Raw genomic sequence first — 18,337 nt, forward strand, 5'->3', positions numbered from 1 at the left:
AAGTATAATCCTGTTTGGCAGAGTTTGATGTGAAGGTATGGATTATTTTTTTTTTAGAGCTTCCACATTAAAATAAATGTTGTCACATCTTTCCCAGTGTTATTCCTGTTGTTTCTTTCATTCTTTCCCCAGTTGAGAACAACTCACACTATAGTCATCTGGAAAATAAAATCTGAACTTCTGATTCATGAAAGTCTGGTAGAACAGGATATATTCTCGAAAGACAGGTTGCCACGGGGCTGAGATGTTTATTCACAAGTTAGAAGCCTACTAACAATATCCAAAAAACAAAGAGAAAATAGGATATTTACAAAACCATCCATCCCTTCAAGGGAAGGGTTTTGGGTAGCTGGAGAACAGAGGTAAAAAGTGTTTGCTCTTTTTGGAGAGCATCTTTTAGAAAGATAGTACAGAAGTTACAACATTGCACACAACTGTGGTTGTGACAATGGTTTCACAGGCTGTGACAATACTTTACTTTCTGATACCCTATGTGGTCTCCTGAGTGCAATTAAGAATGGCCCCTGATCAATGGCTGGTGTGGACCCCCAATGTGTTTTTATTCTTATAGCTCTTGGATTTTGAACTTATAAATGCATTATCTATCTAAAATAAAATAAAGGCGAGAGAGGGAGTGGGTTGGGTTTTTGCCTTGCATTTGGCTGAGTTGGGTTCAATCTTCAGCACCTCATATGGTCCTCCAAGCCCACCAGGAGTGATCCCTGAGCACAGATCCAGGAGTATGCCCAGAAAACAGTAGGACCACCCATGTGGCCCCAAAACAAAAACAAGACCTAAAATAAAATCCACATTCACGAATTTCAACCTTCTTAGCATAATTAAGTTAAAGTGCCAATCAGGAACACTTTTATAGGTGGTCAGAGAGAGAAAGAGAGAGAGAGAGAGAGTGCACAGTGGGTAAGGAGCTAGTCATAGAGGGGCCCAAGGTGGGTTCTATCCCCAGTACCACACATGGACCCCTGACCCCTGTCAGGAGAGATCCCTGAATGCAGAGCCAGATATCTCAATGGTCTGTGCACTCACATCACATCCTACAGGCCTAGAATCAATTCCCAATATCCCAGAATACCACCAGAAGTGCCCCCCACTTTCACCCCAGCACTGCCAGGTGTGGCCCCAAAACAAATACACACATAAATGAAAAGGTATTATAAACTAAAACTCAGCCAAAAGATGCTAGTCCATGGTACTAAGCAAATGATGGTAGAGACCAGAGAGCTCCATTAAGTTTAGCAATATGAGGTAGAATTCTGCTCTACATAATCTGCTTTTTCATAAGGTCTCACTCTTACCCACCTTTTTCTTCCTCAATCTCTACACCTTCCAGAATTCAAACTCAAGTGCGTGTGCATTATGACATAGGGAGAAAGCAAGAAAAATATCATGATGGAGAAAATAGAAGACTGCCCCCAGAGAATCTTTCCCTCTAGTTCTTCATACACACCACACTTAAAATATTTACTACTTTGAATCTCTAATGGCAGTGGTACTATGATTCCTGCAGATACTATCTTATGACTCTTATCCTCCATTCCTCAACGATATCTTTCATTTGTTCACCCTATTATCACTGGCAGGGCTGGAGCCATAGCACAGTGGGTAGGGTGTTTGCCTTGCACGTGGCCGACCTGGGTTCGATTCCTCTGTCCCTCTCGGAGACCCCAACAAGCTACCGAGAGTATCCCACCCACATGGCTGATCCTGGCAAGCTCCCCGTGGCATATTCGATATGCCAAAAACAGTAACAACAAGTCTCACAATGGAGATATTACTGGTGCCCGCTCAAGCAAATCTATGAACAATGGGGGACGACAGTGCTACAGTGCAGTGCTATTATCGCTGGCATCTAACTACATGAAACCTCTCAAGAAAATACTTATCAAGAGAATAAATCAATAACTGCGGGCTGAAAATAAACACTTGTTTGAGAATGGTTGAGTTGATATCAACCCAGAATCCCTAATTCAACATTTACTTAGAAAGCAGAAATGTTTTCTGTTCATCTCTAAAGGTTTCTCTTTTTTTCTGTTCTTCCCCCCTCCCCACCCCGGGGGATGGGGGGAGAGGACACATATCCAGCCAGTCTCAGAGCTTACTCCTGGCTCTGTACTCAGGGATCACTCCTGCCCTGCCAGTGCTCATGGGAATATTTGAGGTGACAGGAATCAAATCTAGGTCCAGCCACAAGCAAGGCAAAGTGCCTTACTCCCTGTATCATCTTTCAGGCCCTTCTTTTCTTTCCCTTCCTTTTCCTCTTTTTTTTTTCTTTTTTTAATGTAGGAGCGATAGCACAGCGGGTAGGGCGTTTGCCTTACAAGCAACCAACATGGCCGACCCGAGTTTGATTCCTCCGCCCCTCTCGGAGAGCCCGGCAAGCTACCGAGAGTATTCGATATGCCAGACACAGTAACAACAAAGTCTCCAATGGAGACGTTACTGGGCCCGCTCGAGCAAATCGACGATCAACGGGAGGGCCTTTACAATGTAGGAGTACTGCTATTTATTCAGCCACTGATTAGCTGATTGAATTGTGCATGAACTCCACCTTACTTTTTTTTTTCATTTTTTATAATTCCTTTTCCTCTTTTTATTTTCTTTTCTCTTGTTTTTGCACCCCTAAACTTTTCAACTTGACTTCCTGAAGAGCAACTGAGCTCTGTACAAACTGTCTTTGTGCTTTACACAGCCAAAATAAGAGTAGATTTGTTTAGAAAATGGTGTGCCAATCACTTTGAATGGAGGCTCTGTTTCAATTCATGAGCAACAATCATCGGGCAGAAGTATTTGTTTGCAAGTACCCTCATTGTTTCTTGCAGCAAAGGAAAACTGTTTCGTGGGCGATCAAGACAGACAGATCTGTGAGAAGAGGGTTCATGAGCACTGACTCAGGGAGGAAGTGGGTGGAGGAGGAAGAAAAGGCTGCACATTGATTTTTAAAAAGAAAGCAAAAATCGCCTGCTGTCTCAGATTCATGACTTCAACATAAATAGCGAAGTACATACAAACTGTTAACCAACACAACACCAGCCTGGAAGCCAGACTGACGGGGGATCATTCAGGGTGGAAGGAGCTGCTTTAACTCCGGAGGCCAAGTAGTAAGTCTTCCTTGGTTTAGTGCTTTCTGCTTTATGAAGCATTTGAGAGCCTTATTTCCCACACAGCAAAACTCCACAGGGAATGTGAGTAGAGCCCAGGATTGACTCCAGGCTATTTCTATGCAGGTGAATGGAGGCTTTGCTCCTTTATCTAGACTCACACCCAGGGGAACGGGATTGCAGAGCGTGGCGACTCCAAACCTGATGCAGGATCCAGACTGGAACAGGAATTCTGGAAGCAAGAACTTTTTTCCAGCCTCCCCGTACCACCCTTTCAGGTTCCAAAGAGAACTATTTGCACTCCATGACCGTGGCTCTAGCAGCTGTAAAGCTCTATCTGAAAGATTTCCTCTGTTTAGCCAGGCTAAACTCTTCACCCATCACTCTTCCATCCTGGATGCCCCAACCACATCTCATTTTAGTCTGCTCCCACTCCTTGCCTTCCCCTCACCCTCCACCATCTTTATTTCAGTTCTATTGATTTCTCATATGCGTCTCTGCTTTGTCACTTGCTTTCTTTTTATTATTTTGTGAATTGGAATAGGGAGGCATATTTGGCGGTGCTCAGGTTCTGTTCTGGCAGTGCCCAGAGGATCATATGCAGTGCTAGAAACACAACTGGGATTTGCTCGTGCGGGCCCAGTAACGTCTCCATTGGAGACTTTGTTGTTACTGTGTCTGGCATATCGAATACTCTCGGTAGCTTGCCGGGCTCTCCGAGAGGGGCGGAGGAATCGAACTCAGGTCGGCCATGTTGGCCACTTGTAAGGTGAACGTCCTACCCGCTGTGCTATCGCTCCAGCCACTGGGGTCAGTCATAAGCAAGACAAGTGCCTTAATCCCTCTCCAGCCCTGTTACTTGCTTTCTACAAAGCTCTGAGACAATTAGAACTGACTTTGAAAAACTTTTTTATTTTGGATTTGGTTTTGGTTTTGTTCGGAGTGTAATGCTCAGAGTTTACTTCTTACTCTGTGCTCCAGAGTTACCCCTGGTGAGGCGGGAGAATCATATACAGTACCTGGGAACAAACCAGGCTTGGCTGTATGCAAGGAAAGTGCTTAACCTCCTATTCTATCTCTCTGGTCCTGAAAAACTTTGCTTATTTTCTGAGTAAGATGATTTAAGATGTGGTATACTTGAAATAGATGTTTTCAAACTTTGGTATACTAATTAATCGCTTCAGATGTTGGTTAACCATACGGGTACATCTCCCCGTTCACACCAGTCTCCCTAAATCTTGAGAGTGTAAGTCATAAGACCAAGGGATATGTGTTTAAACTCCCCAGGCACTATGGAGGAAAGTGAAGTTTGAGAGTCACTAGCCCATAGACTATGATGTATTCAAGAAAACAAGACTATTGTAGGAACAGTATTGTAGACTATTGTAGAGAGATAGTATAGTGGGTAAGACTGGCCCGGGTTCCATCTCTGGTATCTCATAGTCTGGTATCCCTGACTACTGCCAGGAGTAATCTCTAAGCACAGAGTCAGGTGTAACCCCTGAGCAATGCTGGGTATTGCCCCCAAAACCAAAACCAAAAATAAAAGGAAAAGAAAATAAGACAGTTACAACAGCAACCTTGACTCTTGCCTTGGTCCTGTTTGTCTGGATTCTATTGACCCAACACCAACATCTTGCCTCCCGCCTTTTCTACTTCTCTTGGTTCAAATGTCACATATTCATTTGATTGATAGAGCTTAAGCTGACCCAGGTGTTCCTTGTTTCAGATAATTGGGTTTTGAGGCGGTAAAAGAATAACCTCCCTGTATTGTAAGCAAAGTTCTCTTAATCAAGCACATCAAGACTTATGGTGAGAGAACAAGGAGGTTTATTGACACTGGTGGATCGATCACATTAGTGGGTTGTGGCTAAGCAAAGGACCTGAAGCCAATCAACCGGGATCAGGAGCTTAATCAATGGCTGAATAAGTAACAGTACTCCTACATTAATTAAAAAAGAAATAGGGATCAGAAGTTCCAAGAGCATTTATGTAGAGCATCTGCACAAGCATGTGACTTCTTATATAGCAGGAGACAGCCAGTGCAACAAAAACTTTAGAGTTACAACATGGCATCAAGTACAATAAGGATGTCATAGAGTTACAATCATGACATCATAGTCAGGAGCATCATAAAGGGTAAGGACATTTACATCAAATAAAAGGAGTTCCTTGAAACCAGGGGTCTTGTGGTTTTACAGACTGCAATTAAAAGCAGGTACAAGCAAGCTATAAATCAGAGATCAATATATGTCAAGCAGCTGAAATCCATGGACGCACCAGTCCTCCTTGCTGAAAACTCTGGGGTGGCCTTGGGAGAAGTGAGAAAACTCCAACAGCTGCACACACACACACACCCCATTGCTTTTGCCACACCAACAGTCTAGGGCCTTAACTCCATGACTTCACTAAGAATCTCTGCAGACTCATCCCAGTTCTACAGATCCTGAATTCTCGGGATGTGGTCATCCGACATCTCCATGTTTGACTGCACTGAAATTCCAGTAAGAGCACAGCAAATTAGGCGAGATAGTAAAACAGAAGCCAACTAAACTCAACAAACCAAACCAGTAACACAGAAGGCTCAACTAGCCACCAACAGCTTAGTAAATCCTGAGTTAACAACCCTACTCTTCAAATACATCTCTCCAAAACCTGGTCTCATTTTCTATCTCCATTTGGATAGTTTACAAGAATCTCAAATTCAACAACCTCCACATTAAGTCGTTTGTACCCAAATCAGAACCCTGAACCCTGTTCCTCTTCCAATCTTCCTATACCACGATCCTGCACTTTTGCTTCCTCACTTAGTAGAAAGCCAGCACAGAGCATACGTTTTGTTGTGACAGAACTTCCCCACTTTCCCATTCAAAATTTCAAATCCCGGGGCTGCAGCGTTAGCATAGCCCGTAGGGCGTTTGCCTTGCACGAGGTTGACCCGAGTTCAATTCCCAGCATTCCATATGGTCGGTCCCCTGAGCACCGACACGAGTAATTCCTGAGTGCAGAGCCAGGAGTAACCCTTGTGCATTGTGCATCGCTGGGTGTGAGCCAAAAAGCAAAAAAACAAAAACAACAACAACAACAGAAAAAAAACAACCAAAAACCCTTCAAATCGAACCTGCTTCACAGCTTCTCCGAAATGCCTTTTCCCTTATAGGAAACTTTAACTCATCCACCCAAGAGCCATGTCGAGTCCCTCTAACGATTACTATACACTCAAAAGCACTTTTTAACTTGGGAGGTCGTGGGGGACCACGTGCAGCTCCGGGAATCAAACCATGGCCGGTTGAACGCAAAGCAAGCGTCTCCATATCCCTGTACCATCTCTCTTTTGAAAGGATGTGTTTGGTGGGGGAGTAATTTTGTTTCTTTGGTAACCCGCGTGGCATTCAAGCGGGACCATGTTCAGCTCCTAGCAGCGCGCTTGCGCGGCAGCCCGAGCCCATTGCCGCCGCCGGGACTACATTTCCCAGAGTGCCGCGCGGGCCAGGAAGGTGCGTCAAGCGACGGCGTTCCGTAGGCCCTGGATTGAGGCAAGATGGCGGGTTTGCGGTGAGCAGCTGTCAAGGTAACCGCTTCATTTTCCTCCTCTGGTGCAGGGCTTCCTAGGAGCTGGCGAGGCCCAGCAGGCGCATGTACTGGTGTCGGGGCATCCCCATGTATCACTCACGGCAAAGGAGGAAGCCGCTGATATCTCCGGACCGGGCTGGCCTTGCAGCACGGCTGGCAGGAGATTGTGCCCTTCCAGTGGGGCTCCTCGGAGTCCTCCCCCACCCCCCACCCCCCACCCCCAACACCGGGCACATGGACTTCCTTAGCCGCCAGAGCTTGTGACTTCAGGGCCCTCTCCTGGTGCAGCACTTTTAGATCTGCCCCTGGGTGTCCGGTGTCTCAGATCGCGAGCTCTCGACCACCTTTTCTGCGGGGTTGGGCGCCGGGTTGGACGCCCGGTTGTCCTCCGAAAAATGCCCCTGTTGTGGGTGAATGAAGACTCTACGCCCCCTCCCCAGGTGGGCGTGTTAATTGGGACAGCGGCCACCCGCGTTTGTGCCTGGGCTCGTCGTGAGAACGTGGGGGCTTGCAGCGCGTCCGGGTCACGGTGTTCGACTTCGCGGGGCGTCGGTTCTTTTTCACGTGGGACGTGGAGTTGCTCGCGACCCACGTGTGTGAAAGCGCAGCTGAGTGTGCAGGAAAGCACACATGCAACAGATGCACAGCGGGCTGGGGCGGAACAGTACCGTCGTACTGACCCTGCGCGCTTAGTTCATTTTCATTCATTCATTTTCTTTTTCCTTTTTTTTTTGTTTTGAAATTACACACAGTTTTTATTTGGAGGTTTTGAAGGGAAGGAGGGAGAGAAAGTGGGAGAGAGTGGAGAGTAACATGCTCAAGAGAGAACCCGGGCTTCTCCAAGGGGAGAGAGAGCCCCTACACACACATTTCAGCATTAGACATGAAAGCATGAAAGTATACATCTCAAGAGGGAAGATGGGGGCTACACCTGTGCTCAGGCACCGCCTGTGCTCAGCCACGTGGGCACAAGCAGCACATGGGCTTGGGCCGCATATGTGAGCTCATTTTCTTCTTTTTTAATTTTAATATTTATATACATATTTTGGCTTTTGGGCGGTTACACCAGGCGATGCTCAAGGGGTTACTCCTGGCTCTGCACTCGGGAATTAACTCCTGGCGGTGTCAGGGGACCATATGGGATGATGGGAATCGAACCTGGGTCAGCTGTGTGCACTGCAAACTCCCTACACGCTGTACTAGCTCTCGGGTCCTGCGTGCGCTTAATTTAGTCGATAAGACCGTGCAGTTTGGGCCAGAGCGATAGTACAGCGGGTAGGGCTCTTGCCTTGAACGTGACCAACCCAGGGTCGATGCCTGGCACCCCATATGTACCCCCGAGCCTGCCAACCTACCTTCGACCCCCAAGACCGTGCAGCTTGTTCTAAATCCACTGTATCCCACGAGTAATGAGGGACCAGGAGGGATCAGCATCCAGTGAAACACCAGGGTTGCAACACACCTTGACACATAGTGGTTTTCTCGTCTTATTGTTGGAAGACACAACACGATGGCCACCTATTTCATGGCTTGAGCCAAAGTTTCCCAGTTTGTAAATGACACACTTGAAAGGAACTGGAAGCAAACTTCTCTTTTGCGGTGCAAGTGAGGGGAGCTGGAGAGGGAGGGCGCACCTGGAGCTCCGGACATATCTCTGGCCCTTTGTGCAAGCCATCACTCCTAGCCGCATTCTGGGGACTGTCTGGGCTGTCAGGATTCGAACCCATGGAGTTTAACCCAGGTCTGCTGTGTGCAAGACAAATGGTCCTTCCCCACCTCCAATCTCTCTGGTGTGCATGTCTGCTTTTTGTAGTAAATACTCACACCTGCATCTCCTGGTGTGTGACATCCTGGGGACTTGAAACTCGGGAAATTATGCTTATAGGCAACTTTCTGAATCCCTGCGTTATTCCTCTGGACTCAGCAATTAATTTTTTTTAGTTATTTTTATTTTTTGCTTTTTGGGTCACACCCAGCGATGCTCAGGGGTTACTCCTGGGTCTGCACTCAGGAATCACTCCTGGCGGTGCTCAGGGTACCATATGGGATGCTGGGAATCAAACCTGGGTTGCCGGCATGTAAGGCAAACGCTCTACCCCCTGTGCTATCACTCCAGCCCCTCAGCAATTAATTTTATTTTATTTTATTTTTGCTTTTTGGGTCACACTCAACGATGCATAGGGGTTATTCCTGGCTCAACATTCAGGAATTACCCCTGGCTGTGCTCAGGGGACCATATGGGATGTTGGGAATCAAACCCGGGTTGGCCATGTGCAAGGCAAACGCCCTGCCCTCTGTGCTATTGCTCCAGCCCCTCAGCAATTAATTAAAAATTTTCTACCTTAGTCTCATAAATTGAAATAAAAATACTTTACATGATTAAAAGGAGAATAAAATGAAATAATAGTGAGAGCACCTTGGAAAGTTAAAGGTATCTAAGACAGTGAAGTTTTATTTGGGTCTTTATTTGGGGCCCGGAGAGATAGTACAGCAGGTAGGTCACTTGCCTTGCACGTGGCTGACCCAAGTTGTATCCCCAGTATCCCATATGGTCCCCTGAGTACTGCTAGTAGTAATTCCTGAGTGCAGAGGCAGGAGTAACCCCTGAGCTTTGCTGGATGTGGCCCCTATCCTGTAAATATTGTAATTAATTAATAAAAATGAATTTTTATTGAGATTCTAGTTTACAATGCTATTAATAATGGTGTCTCACGCACATGGTTCCAGTAACAATCCAATAACAACACCCATCACGAGTGTACCCCCTCTCTCTCCCAGGAGCCCCAATACCCTGCCCTCCTGATTATTTGGGACTTCATGACATTTGTATATGTTCCTCAGAACCTGTATTTTATGGGCCAGAGATAGGCCTTTTTGTTTAATATTTTATTTAACCAGAAACAATGCTGCTTAAGATGTAATAGCTTTTTAGGGGGGTGGGATTTCAGGAGTTGGGCCATACCACTAAGTGCCCATGGCTTACTTCTGGCCTGCTTGGGGGACCTGTTGTGATGCTGGGGTTCCAGCAGGGGTCTGCTGTGCAAGCCAAGAGCTGAAACTCCTGTGCTATCTCACTGGCGGGAGGTGTAATAATAAGGTTTTATGTATACTACCTAGGTGATTTTCACATAGACCCATTAGTACTCAGGAGGGAATGCTGTGTGTTTTGTGTGTGAGTCTTCCTAAGGGGAATTACACATTTGTGAGAACTCATTAGTGGAAGTTTAAACAAAAAGAGACCGAGTGTCTTGCAACTGGTGGCACTGCAAAAACAAACACACACAAAGAAACAACTGTGCTAAGTTCCAGGGTTTTGGATTTAAGAGAAATAACTACGAACCTGATGCTGGTGGGTGATGGTTTTTGTCTTTTGTTACACAGAAATGGAGAGTTGTTTATAGCTTTATTTTTTAAATTTTTAAATTTTTTTGCTTTTTGGGTCACACCCAGCAATGCTCAGGGGTTCCTCCTGGCCCTGCACTCAGGAATTACTCCTGGCGATGCTTGGGGAACTATATGGGATGCCGGGAATCAAACCCGGGTCCACCCTTTGCAAGGCAAATGCCCTACTCACTGTGCTTTCGCTCTAGCCCCCGTGACTTTAGCTTTAGATGGTGATTCTTATCTTGTTCTTTCAGAGTTATGTGTATATGTATATATGGTCATTTCAGTGTGCTAAAGGTGGCACTCATGTTTCTTTCTCTTAAGCAGGGATGAAAATTGTTTCTGGATTCACCATGGCACTCACAGCAGTAAAATGGGCAACATCAAGCAGAACTATCATGAAACATTTGCTTCCAAGTCAAAGTAAGTTTTTAGAAGTTAAAAAAAAAAGATAAGATAAAGATAAAGTAACAACATAGACACAGTAACAACAAAGTCTCCAATGGAGACGTTACTGGGCCCGCTCGAGCAATGGAAATATATGAATACATTTAGGGCTGGAGCGATAGCACAGCGGGTAGGGCGTTCGCCTTACAAGCGGCCAACATGGCCGACCCGAGTTCGATTCCTCCGCCCCTCTCGGAGAGCCCGGCAAGCTACCGAGAGTATTCGATATGCCAGACACAGTAACAACAAAGTCTCCAATGGAGACGTTACTGGGCCCGCTCGAGCAAATCGACGATCAACGGGAGGGCCTTTACTTTACTTTACTAAAAAAAAAAAGACTTTTTCCAAGTAGTGTAGAACGACCTATTTGTTATAGGAAATTTAACGTGTTTGGCAATTTTGCCTGGTTTTAGCTAGAGTATCAGTGGTAATAGAAAGGAGAGAATGCTTCAGTGTCTCAGATAAATTGTGGCATGTCTTTACTGTCACCATCACACATGCAAAGCTCTTCATGTCGAGAGGGGTTAATGTATGTCACAGAATAATATACGTATTCTAAGATTCCACTTGTGCACAGGACTATATTTGTATTTATGCATATATGTGTAAATGTAGAGTAAAAGGTATGGACCCAAAAGGTTATTTAGACCACAAATTGGATTTAACTGGGGCAGGAGTGAAGGATTAATTAAGAGGAGTTTTCTCTAGTTTGTACATTTACTATATTTTCATGTACAGCTTTTTAAATAATATTTTTGTTTTATTTTATTTTGGGGTCACACCTGGCTGTGCTTAGGGCTTACTCCTTATTCTGCTCAGGAATCATTTGTTTCAGGGCTCCTAGGGAGGCAATATATTATTCTAGGAATTGAACCCAGGTCGGCTTATCCCTGAACCATCTCTCCAGCCCAGTAATACTTAAAATTAGTAAATATAGGGCAAATCTAGGATTTCATATTTAAATTTTTTTTTCTGGTATATACTCTGTGTTTTTTTTTAATATATCTATTTCTGGTTTTTATTCATATTTTTTTGAGTTTGGGTCACAGCTGATGATGCTAAGGGGATATTCTTGACTTCATGCCCATGGGACCATTCAGTGCTTGGAATTAAACTTGGGCCTTGCATGCAAAGCATGTGCTCTAGCTCTTTGAGTTGTTTCCTTGTTCTACTGTACTGAACTATTAAAAAAACTATAATTATACTTTTTTTTTTGAGCCACACCTAGTGCTGTTCAGGGGCTACTCCTGATTTATTGTTAAAAGGTCATTCTCCAGGATGTGCAGGATTGAATCCAGGCCTCCTCAGGCTAAGCCTGCATCCTAGCCATTTGAACTTTTTCCCCACTCCTAATTCGACCCCTTTTTCCTTAAAGAAATGTGTAGTGTAGGGAGTGAGACTTCCTTGCACTTGGCTATCTGGGTTTTATCCCCAGCACTGCATATGGTACCCCAAGTACTACTGGGTGGCCCCCACCCCCAACAAAGAAATGTACACTGTATTTTTATTCTTTCTTTTTGGGTCACACAAGGCGATGCTCAAGTTTGCTCCTGGTTCTGCACTCAGGACTTACTCCTGGTGGTACTCAGGGAATCATGTGAGATTCAGGATCAGCAAGGCAAATGTCTCTGCCCGCTAAACTATTGCTTAGCCCACCATATAGTTTTTTATTCAGATTCTGTTAATGGATGTTGACAGTCAAAACATGACATATAAGTAGATTGCCTAAATTTTATGCCCAGTTAACCACCCTCCAATTTTACTTTCCCTTTCTGTAAACTCTGCTTTTGTTCCTAAAGTAGCCCTGCTTAGTTTTTCTTCTTCTTCCTTGGCTTTATCAGCCAACTTCTGATATTAGCTCCTGGCACGACCAGAATCTCTTTCTTTGTGTTCCCTGTTTACTGTCTAATTGAATGCTTTTGAAATATGGGGGAAAGACTGAAAATCCAGGTAAAGTGTGTAACTACATATAAGTAGAAAGAGAGATTGCTAAGAGACTTTAGCTGTTAACCCGAAGTTCAGAATGAGAATGAAACTGTGGTCTTTTCTTTTCAGTTTCCACCCCACTCTGCCTTCCCTTCGTTGTTGATGGCGTTGCTGTAACTGGGGGGGGGGGGGGGGGGGGTGTCACACTGTGCCCGGCTGTGGTGTGCATATGTCTCTGATCACAGCACATCAGGCTGTGGTGCTTGTGCAGTGTGCTGTGGTGCTCAAGGATTTTCACTCTTCATGGGAATGCCTGCACGTGTGCTTGGTGGGAAGTTCCATGCTTTAGTTGGGCTCACATATTTTGCTGGTAATGCTTGCATGGCTCACTGCGGTGCTCACCCGGTTGATTCCCTGGGCTCACACATCCCGACCAAGGCACTTGCCTTTTTTCTGACTGGTTCTTACGGGGGGTTGTGCTCCTCTTCACAGCAGAGCTGCAATGCACTGCAGAACTGTCAGAATCATGCCTGGTGCGTGGAGCGATACAGGCACCCCAAGTCACTGCCCTGTGCCTCCAGCCCCTATGCCAGCTTCTGATGATCTGGGAGCCTTTTTGTTGTTGAGAATTGGCACAGAGGCCTTTGCTGCCCATCCGTGCCCTGTGCTTCACAGGCACCCAGACCTAAGGCTGATGGGAGATCAGAATACTCAGGTTCCGTAGTTGCCTGAAGCTGTCTCCCAAGCTTTTCTTCCTTTCTTCAGTCTCCCTTATTGGCTTCAAAAAAAAAATCAAAAGTAGTTCCAGAGAGATAGTATAGCCGGAAGGGCTTTTTGCCCTGCATACAGATGACCTGGGTTCTATTCATGGCACCCCATATAGTTCCCTGAGCATCACCAGGAGTGATCCCTAAGTGCAGAGTCAGGAGTCAACCCTGAGCACTGCCAGTATGGCCCCCAAACAAACAAATAAACAAACAAACAAAAGTAGAGGCCAGAGAGATAGTACAGGGATCAAATAAAACCATGACTATGGAGTAAAGTTCAATGAGCAAAAATTGAAAAAGGTCTTAAGTTCCAGAAGAAGCTTAAAGGCTTCTTAAAAGAATTGGGGGCTGGAGTGATAGTACAGCAGGTAGGGCATTTGCCTTGCATGTGGCCAATCCGGGTTTGATGCACAGCAAGTACCCCATATGGTCCTCCTAGCCCACCAGGAATGATTTCTTAGTGCAGAACAGGAATAAGCCCTGAGTATAACCGGTGTGGCCCCAAAACAAAAAAATAACACAACAACAAAAGAGCCTTTAAGAGTTCTTGGAATGTAGAATATCTTCTTGTATTTTTAAAGCATATTAAGCCATTGTATCTTGCAGCATTGATTAATTCCAAGTGGTAGGCCATATGCTGGTTTGGTTTGTGAAGATGAAGGAACCTGAGTTCTCTGGCCCTCAGACCCTTACCCATGGGTGCATACCTGGTAGCGGAGAGCTATAGCCGGCATCTCAGTCTTTTCCCATTCTACTTAGCCCAGTGCACTGTCTGCTGTGCCTTCTTCCAGACAGTAACTTAGGTCATCAAGCATTTGAAAATTAAATGACAGACTATTCTATAATAATAGTTGTTTTGTGGGCAAGCATGTGAGCAATGGAGAAATGGAGAGCTGTTGTTGAAATTCTTTTGGTACATTGAGTCACTTTGGGTTGATTGAGGTTAGTTTTGGTGTCAGTCCTAATTTGTAGGCATACCTTGGAGTCATTGTAGATTTTGAGTATAGCAAGTCACATGAGCTTTTGGGTTTCCCAGTGCATTATAAAAGTTATGTTTACACAGTAACACAGTCTTCTAGATGCACATTATTTCTTTTTTTAAAAAAAGTTTTGATGATGACTGATGATCAGCAATCCACTGACTACAGAAAGCTGGGATGGCTATGGTAGTTTCTGAAAATGAGGAAACAGAAAGGTTGCCAGACTCCTCCTTCCAAGAAAGATTTCTTAATACTATATAGTACAGTAGGTGGGATGCTTTCTCTGCATGTCGCCAGCCCAGGTTCAGTCCCCAGCACCCTATATGGACCCCAAACCCTGCCAGGAGTGGTCCCTGAGTGCCAAGCCAGAAATAAGTCTTGAGTATCATTGGGTGTAGCCCAAAAGCAAACAAAACAACACCAAAAGCAAGATTTCTCTGAATGCTCTTAGGTGCTCTTTGTCTGGACTATACCCACAGTAGAATTTTCAAAATCCTCTCAAGCATTATTGCTGCTTTAACTACATTTATATAGTTTAAAAAATTCTCGAGGCTGGAGCGATAGCACAGCGGGTAGGGCATTTGCCCTGTGCGCAGCTGATCTGGTTTTGATTCCCAGCATCCCATATGGTCCCCTGAGCACTGCCAGGAGTAGCCCCTTTGTATTGCCGGGTATGACCCAAAAAGCAAAAAAAAAAAAAAAAGTCATTCATCCATGTTTTACAGCAACTTTTCTGTGAGTAGTATTATATATTAGAGTATAAATGTATATAGCATAAAATATATACTAATATATTAATATATTACTATTTATATACTATAATATATATATAGTAGTATATTAGAATAACATTTTTCTTTTCTTCTCCTGGGACTGGAATGATGGCTCAGTAGGCTTAATGCAAGCTGTGCATTCAAGAGCCCAGGTTTAATCCCCAGCACCTGCATGGTCTCTTGAGCTCTGCCAGGAGTTATCACCGAGCACAGAACCCAGCATTGGTTGTGCAACCCTGAGCATTGCTGCTGCCGGGTATGGCCCCCAAGCAAACAAGAGCAACAAAAAAAAGAGGCAACTCCTTATCTGTTAAAATTTTATTGTGAGGGACCATTGATATAGTATAGGGTTTAGGGTACTTGCCTTGCATGCAGCCAACCCTGGCTTAATTCCTGGCACCACAGGATCTCCAGAGCACTGCCAGGGCTGACCCTCTGAGCACAGAGCAAGGAGTAAGCCTTGAACACTGCCAAGTGTGGCCCAAACCCTGCAGCCACCCAAATTTTATTGTGAGATAACAGCAATCCAGTTACATCTTCAGGGTTCACATCTAGTGTTTTTTCACTCCGCCTGCAATTTCTTTTATTTTTGTGTTTTATGCCCCACCTACTGGTGCTGGTCTATTCCTCGTTCTGTGCTTGGAAAAACAGGCTTTACTGAGAATTGAATGGGGGGTTGACCACATGCAAAATAAGTGCCTTAACCCTGTACTGTTTCTCTGACCCTACAGTTACTTTCCCTACTGAAGTCCGGAACTCCTGAAAATCGTCCAGAAGGGTTGTAGTCAACTTCTTCTAGGCTCCTGTTAATGTTATTTTGACCTTCTTTCTACTGCGTCTCATGAACTGATGGCCTTCATGGCGTCTGGCGTGGTGAAGAGGCTTTTCATTAACTTTGCCCAGACCTATGAGAGTAACCTCTGTAGTTCAATGAAATGTAGTTCTTAATGAATAAGACTTGAAAGTTGAAATGACTCTTTTTCTTTTTTCCCTCTTTGAAGATTTATTTATGAGTCTCCAGAGCGAGGCTGGTAGAGAAACTTACATGGTGGTGGAGTTGGTTCATGGGTGTGACTGCTGGGGCTTCCGGAAGTACAGGGAAGCTAATGGCAACTCTGAGAAAGCCTGGGGATTTCAGTCACAGGGACCTGTGTACCTGAGTTTTTTTGACAGATTAATTTCTCTGTGAAGCTCAGTCTTGGGATGACAGAGTCCGGCTGGAGGCACTTGGAGAGAGGGAGTGAGTGGCTGCCGGGGCTTTGTTTGGGCGGGCCCTGGCCCACTCTGCTTTAGAGTGTCTTGAGTGTCTCAGCTGGAAACAGGTATCTGAGAAATTTTTGCAACTAGATGATCTCTCTGAACAGACTGATTCATGAGCTGCAGAGTAGATGCGTTAGCAGGCATGCCATTACCAATCTTTGACATCTCCAGAGCTTGGTGACTAGGTGCATTGTCATTGAGCAGTAATGAGTTTTTAATTGTTGTTTTGGAGACACTCCTAGCGGTGCTCAGGGCCTACTCCTCACTCTCTGCTCAGGGGTCACCCCTTATTGGTGCAGGGGGATCATATGGGCTGCCATGGATAGAACTGGTTTTGGTTACATTGCGTGCAAGCACTTCACTCTCTCTGTATTTCCAAAGTGCCTTTACCCTCTGTGCTCTCTATCTCTGGATTTCTTTCAGATTGGTCATTGAACACTGGCTTCAATTTAAGGTTATCAGGTACGTTAGCACCTATCAAGAGAGTTAACTTTGTTAAATGTTATTTTTTTTTGTTTGTTTTTTGGTCTATACCCAGTGGTGCCTAGGGCTTACTCCTGACTCAACCTTCAGGGATCACTCTGGGCAGTATTTGGAGACCTAGCAGGCTCAGGGGACTATATGGGGTGCCAGGGATTAAATCCAGGTCTGCTGCATGCAAGGCAAGGCCCTACCCACTGTACTCTCTCTCCAACCCATATTTTACTTTCTTATCATGTTCACTGGAGTAGCACATTTAATTTCTTTCCAAAATTTTTTCTTTGGGTTCAGAAGTTGGCTAGCTGTTTGGTATATAATATCTCACTTCTTTTTTCATTTGTTTTTATTTGGGGGCCACATGCAGCATTGCTCAGGGTTTAGCCTTAGATTTTTACCCCTGGCTGCAGGGGAGTTACCATATGTGGTGTTTGTGATGGTACCCTCATCAGGTATGTGCAAGGCAAGCACCTTCTCCACTGTACTACTCTCTGGCCTGAACCTTGCTTCTGGACCATTTTAACTTGACGTGATTTGTTCACTAAGCCTAATTTTTTTAGCTTTTGATTTAAAGTGAAGCACTCTTCCTTTCACTTGACCATTAAGACAGTTGCAAGGCTATTAACTGTCCCATTTTTCAGTATTGTGTCTTAGGAAACGGAGGCCTGAAGAACAGGAGGCAGTGGAACAGTGGGAACACACTCATTTGTCATTTAAGTTCCGTATCTTACGTGATTGTAGAGTGTGGGTCTCCAAACAATTACGATGCAGATCACTGATCACAGAACACCATTAATGTAAAAGTAATGAATAGATTTTAAATTTCATGAGAATTAGAAAATGTAACAGACATAAAATGAGCACACGCTTGTGAACATATGGCATCGATAGATGTGCTTGGGGCTGGATTGTCACACATCTTCAGTTTGTGAAAAACAGTTTCTGGGAAGTGCAATAAAATGCAGAGCATAATAGAGGGAGGTATGCTTGTGTATATATAGAATATCTGATATCATATGTGGAAATTCTCTTGGTAAAATGTCACCTCTACAATGTTCATTTTGGGAACTTGTACTCTCTCCAGGCCCCACAGTGAACATTTTTGAGGTGGTTAGGTAACTACTTTTTTAATGGGTAGGCACTGTCAAGGGACACAGAATTGAACAAGGTCTGGTTCCCGGCCTTAAGGAATTTAATTAAACTGAAAGTGAAGCAGATATCTTTGGAAATAAGATGTCCCTGGACTTGAAGTAGAATGGGATATGATTTTGTAAGGGCAGAGTAAAAAATTACAGTTTATTGTTGAACTGAAAAAAAAATTGTATTGAGTTTTCTTTCCTGTCTACTTAAGAATACTTACTTGTTTTCATTGCGGGGGATTAAATTCAGGGACTCATATATGGGTAGCATGTGCCCTTTCACTGAGCTACATCCCTGGCCAAGAACACCTAATTCTACCCTATACACATTATCAAGTTTTGGTTGCAATCTGCCGTGTGATATTGCACACACATGTACAAAGGTGTGAAACTACTTCTGACACTTAAATTGCTGTAAAACAATGGAATCTCAAGAAGCACCAACCACAGACCTTTATGTCGCTCCAGCTTCTGCTACCCAACCCTGCAGTGAGC

General features: G+C 44.6%; 1 protein-coding gene across 2 annotated transcripts in view; it reads left to right on the top strand.

The window, feature by feature from the left end:
* The first annotated feature begins 6,604 nt into the window (after positions 1-6,604).
* Positions 6,605-18,337, top strand: part of MRPL42 (mitochondrial ribosomal protein L42) — a 39,920-nt gene continuing 28,187 nt past the window's right edge. Inside the window, exons 1-2 of one of the 2 annotated variants that reach the window (XM_056117262.1) lie at positions 6,605-6,687; positions 10,401-10,496. In XM_056117262.1, coding sequence (XP_055973237.1) covers positions 10,403-10,496 — 94 coding nt within the window. In that variant the 5' untranslated portion in view covers positions 6,605-6,687; positions 10,401-10,402. Of the gene's footprint in view, positions 6,688-10,397; positions 10,497-18,337 lie in introns of both variants that reach the window. The other variant, XM_056117272.1, reaches the window with a different exon arrangement.

The sequence above is a fragment of the Sorex fumeus genome, unplaced genomic scaffold (assembly GCF_029834395.1).
Source record: "Sorex fumeus unplaced genomic scaffold, SorFum_2.1 ptg000003l, whole genome shotgun sequence".
Taxonomy (NCBI): domain Eukaryota; kingdom Metazoa; phylum Chordata; class Mammalia; order Eulipotyphla; family Soricidae; genus Sorex; species Sorex fumeus.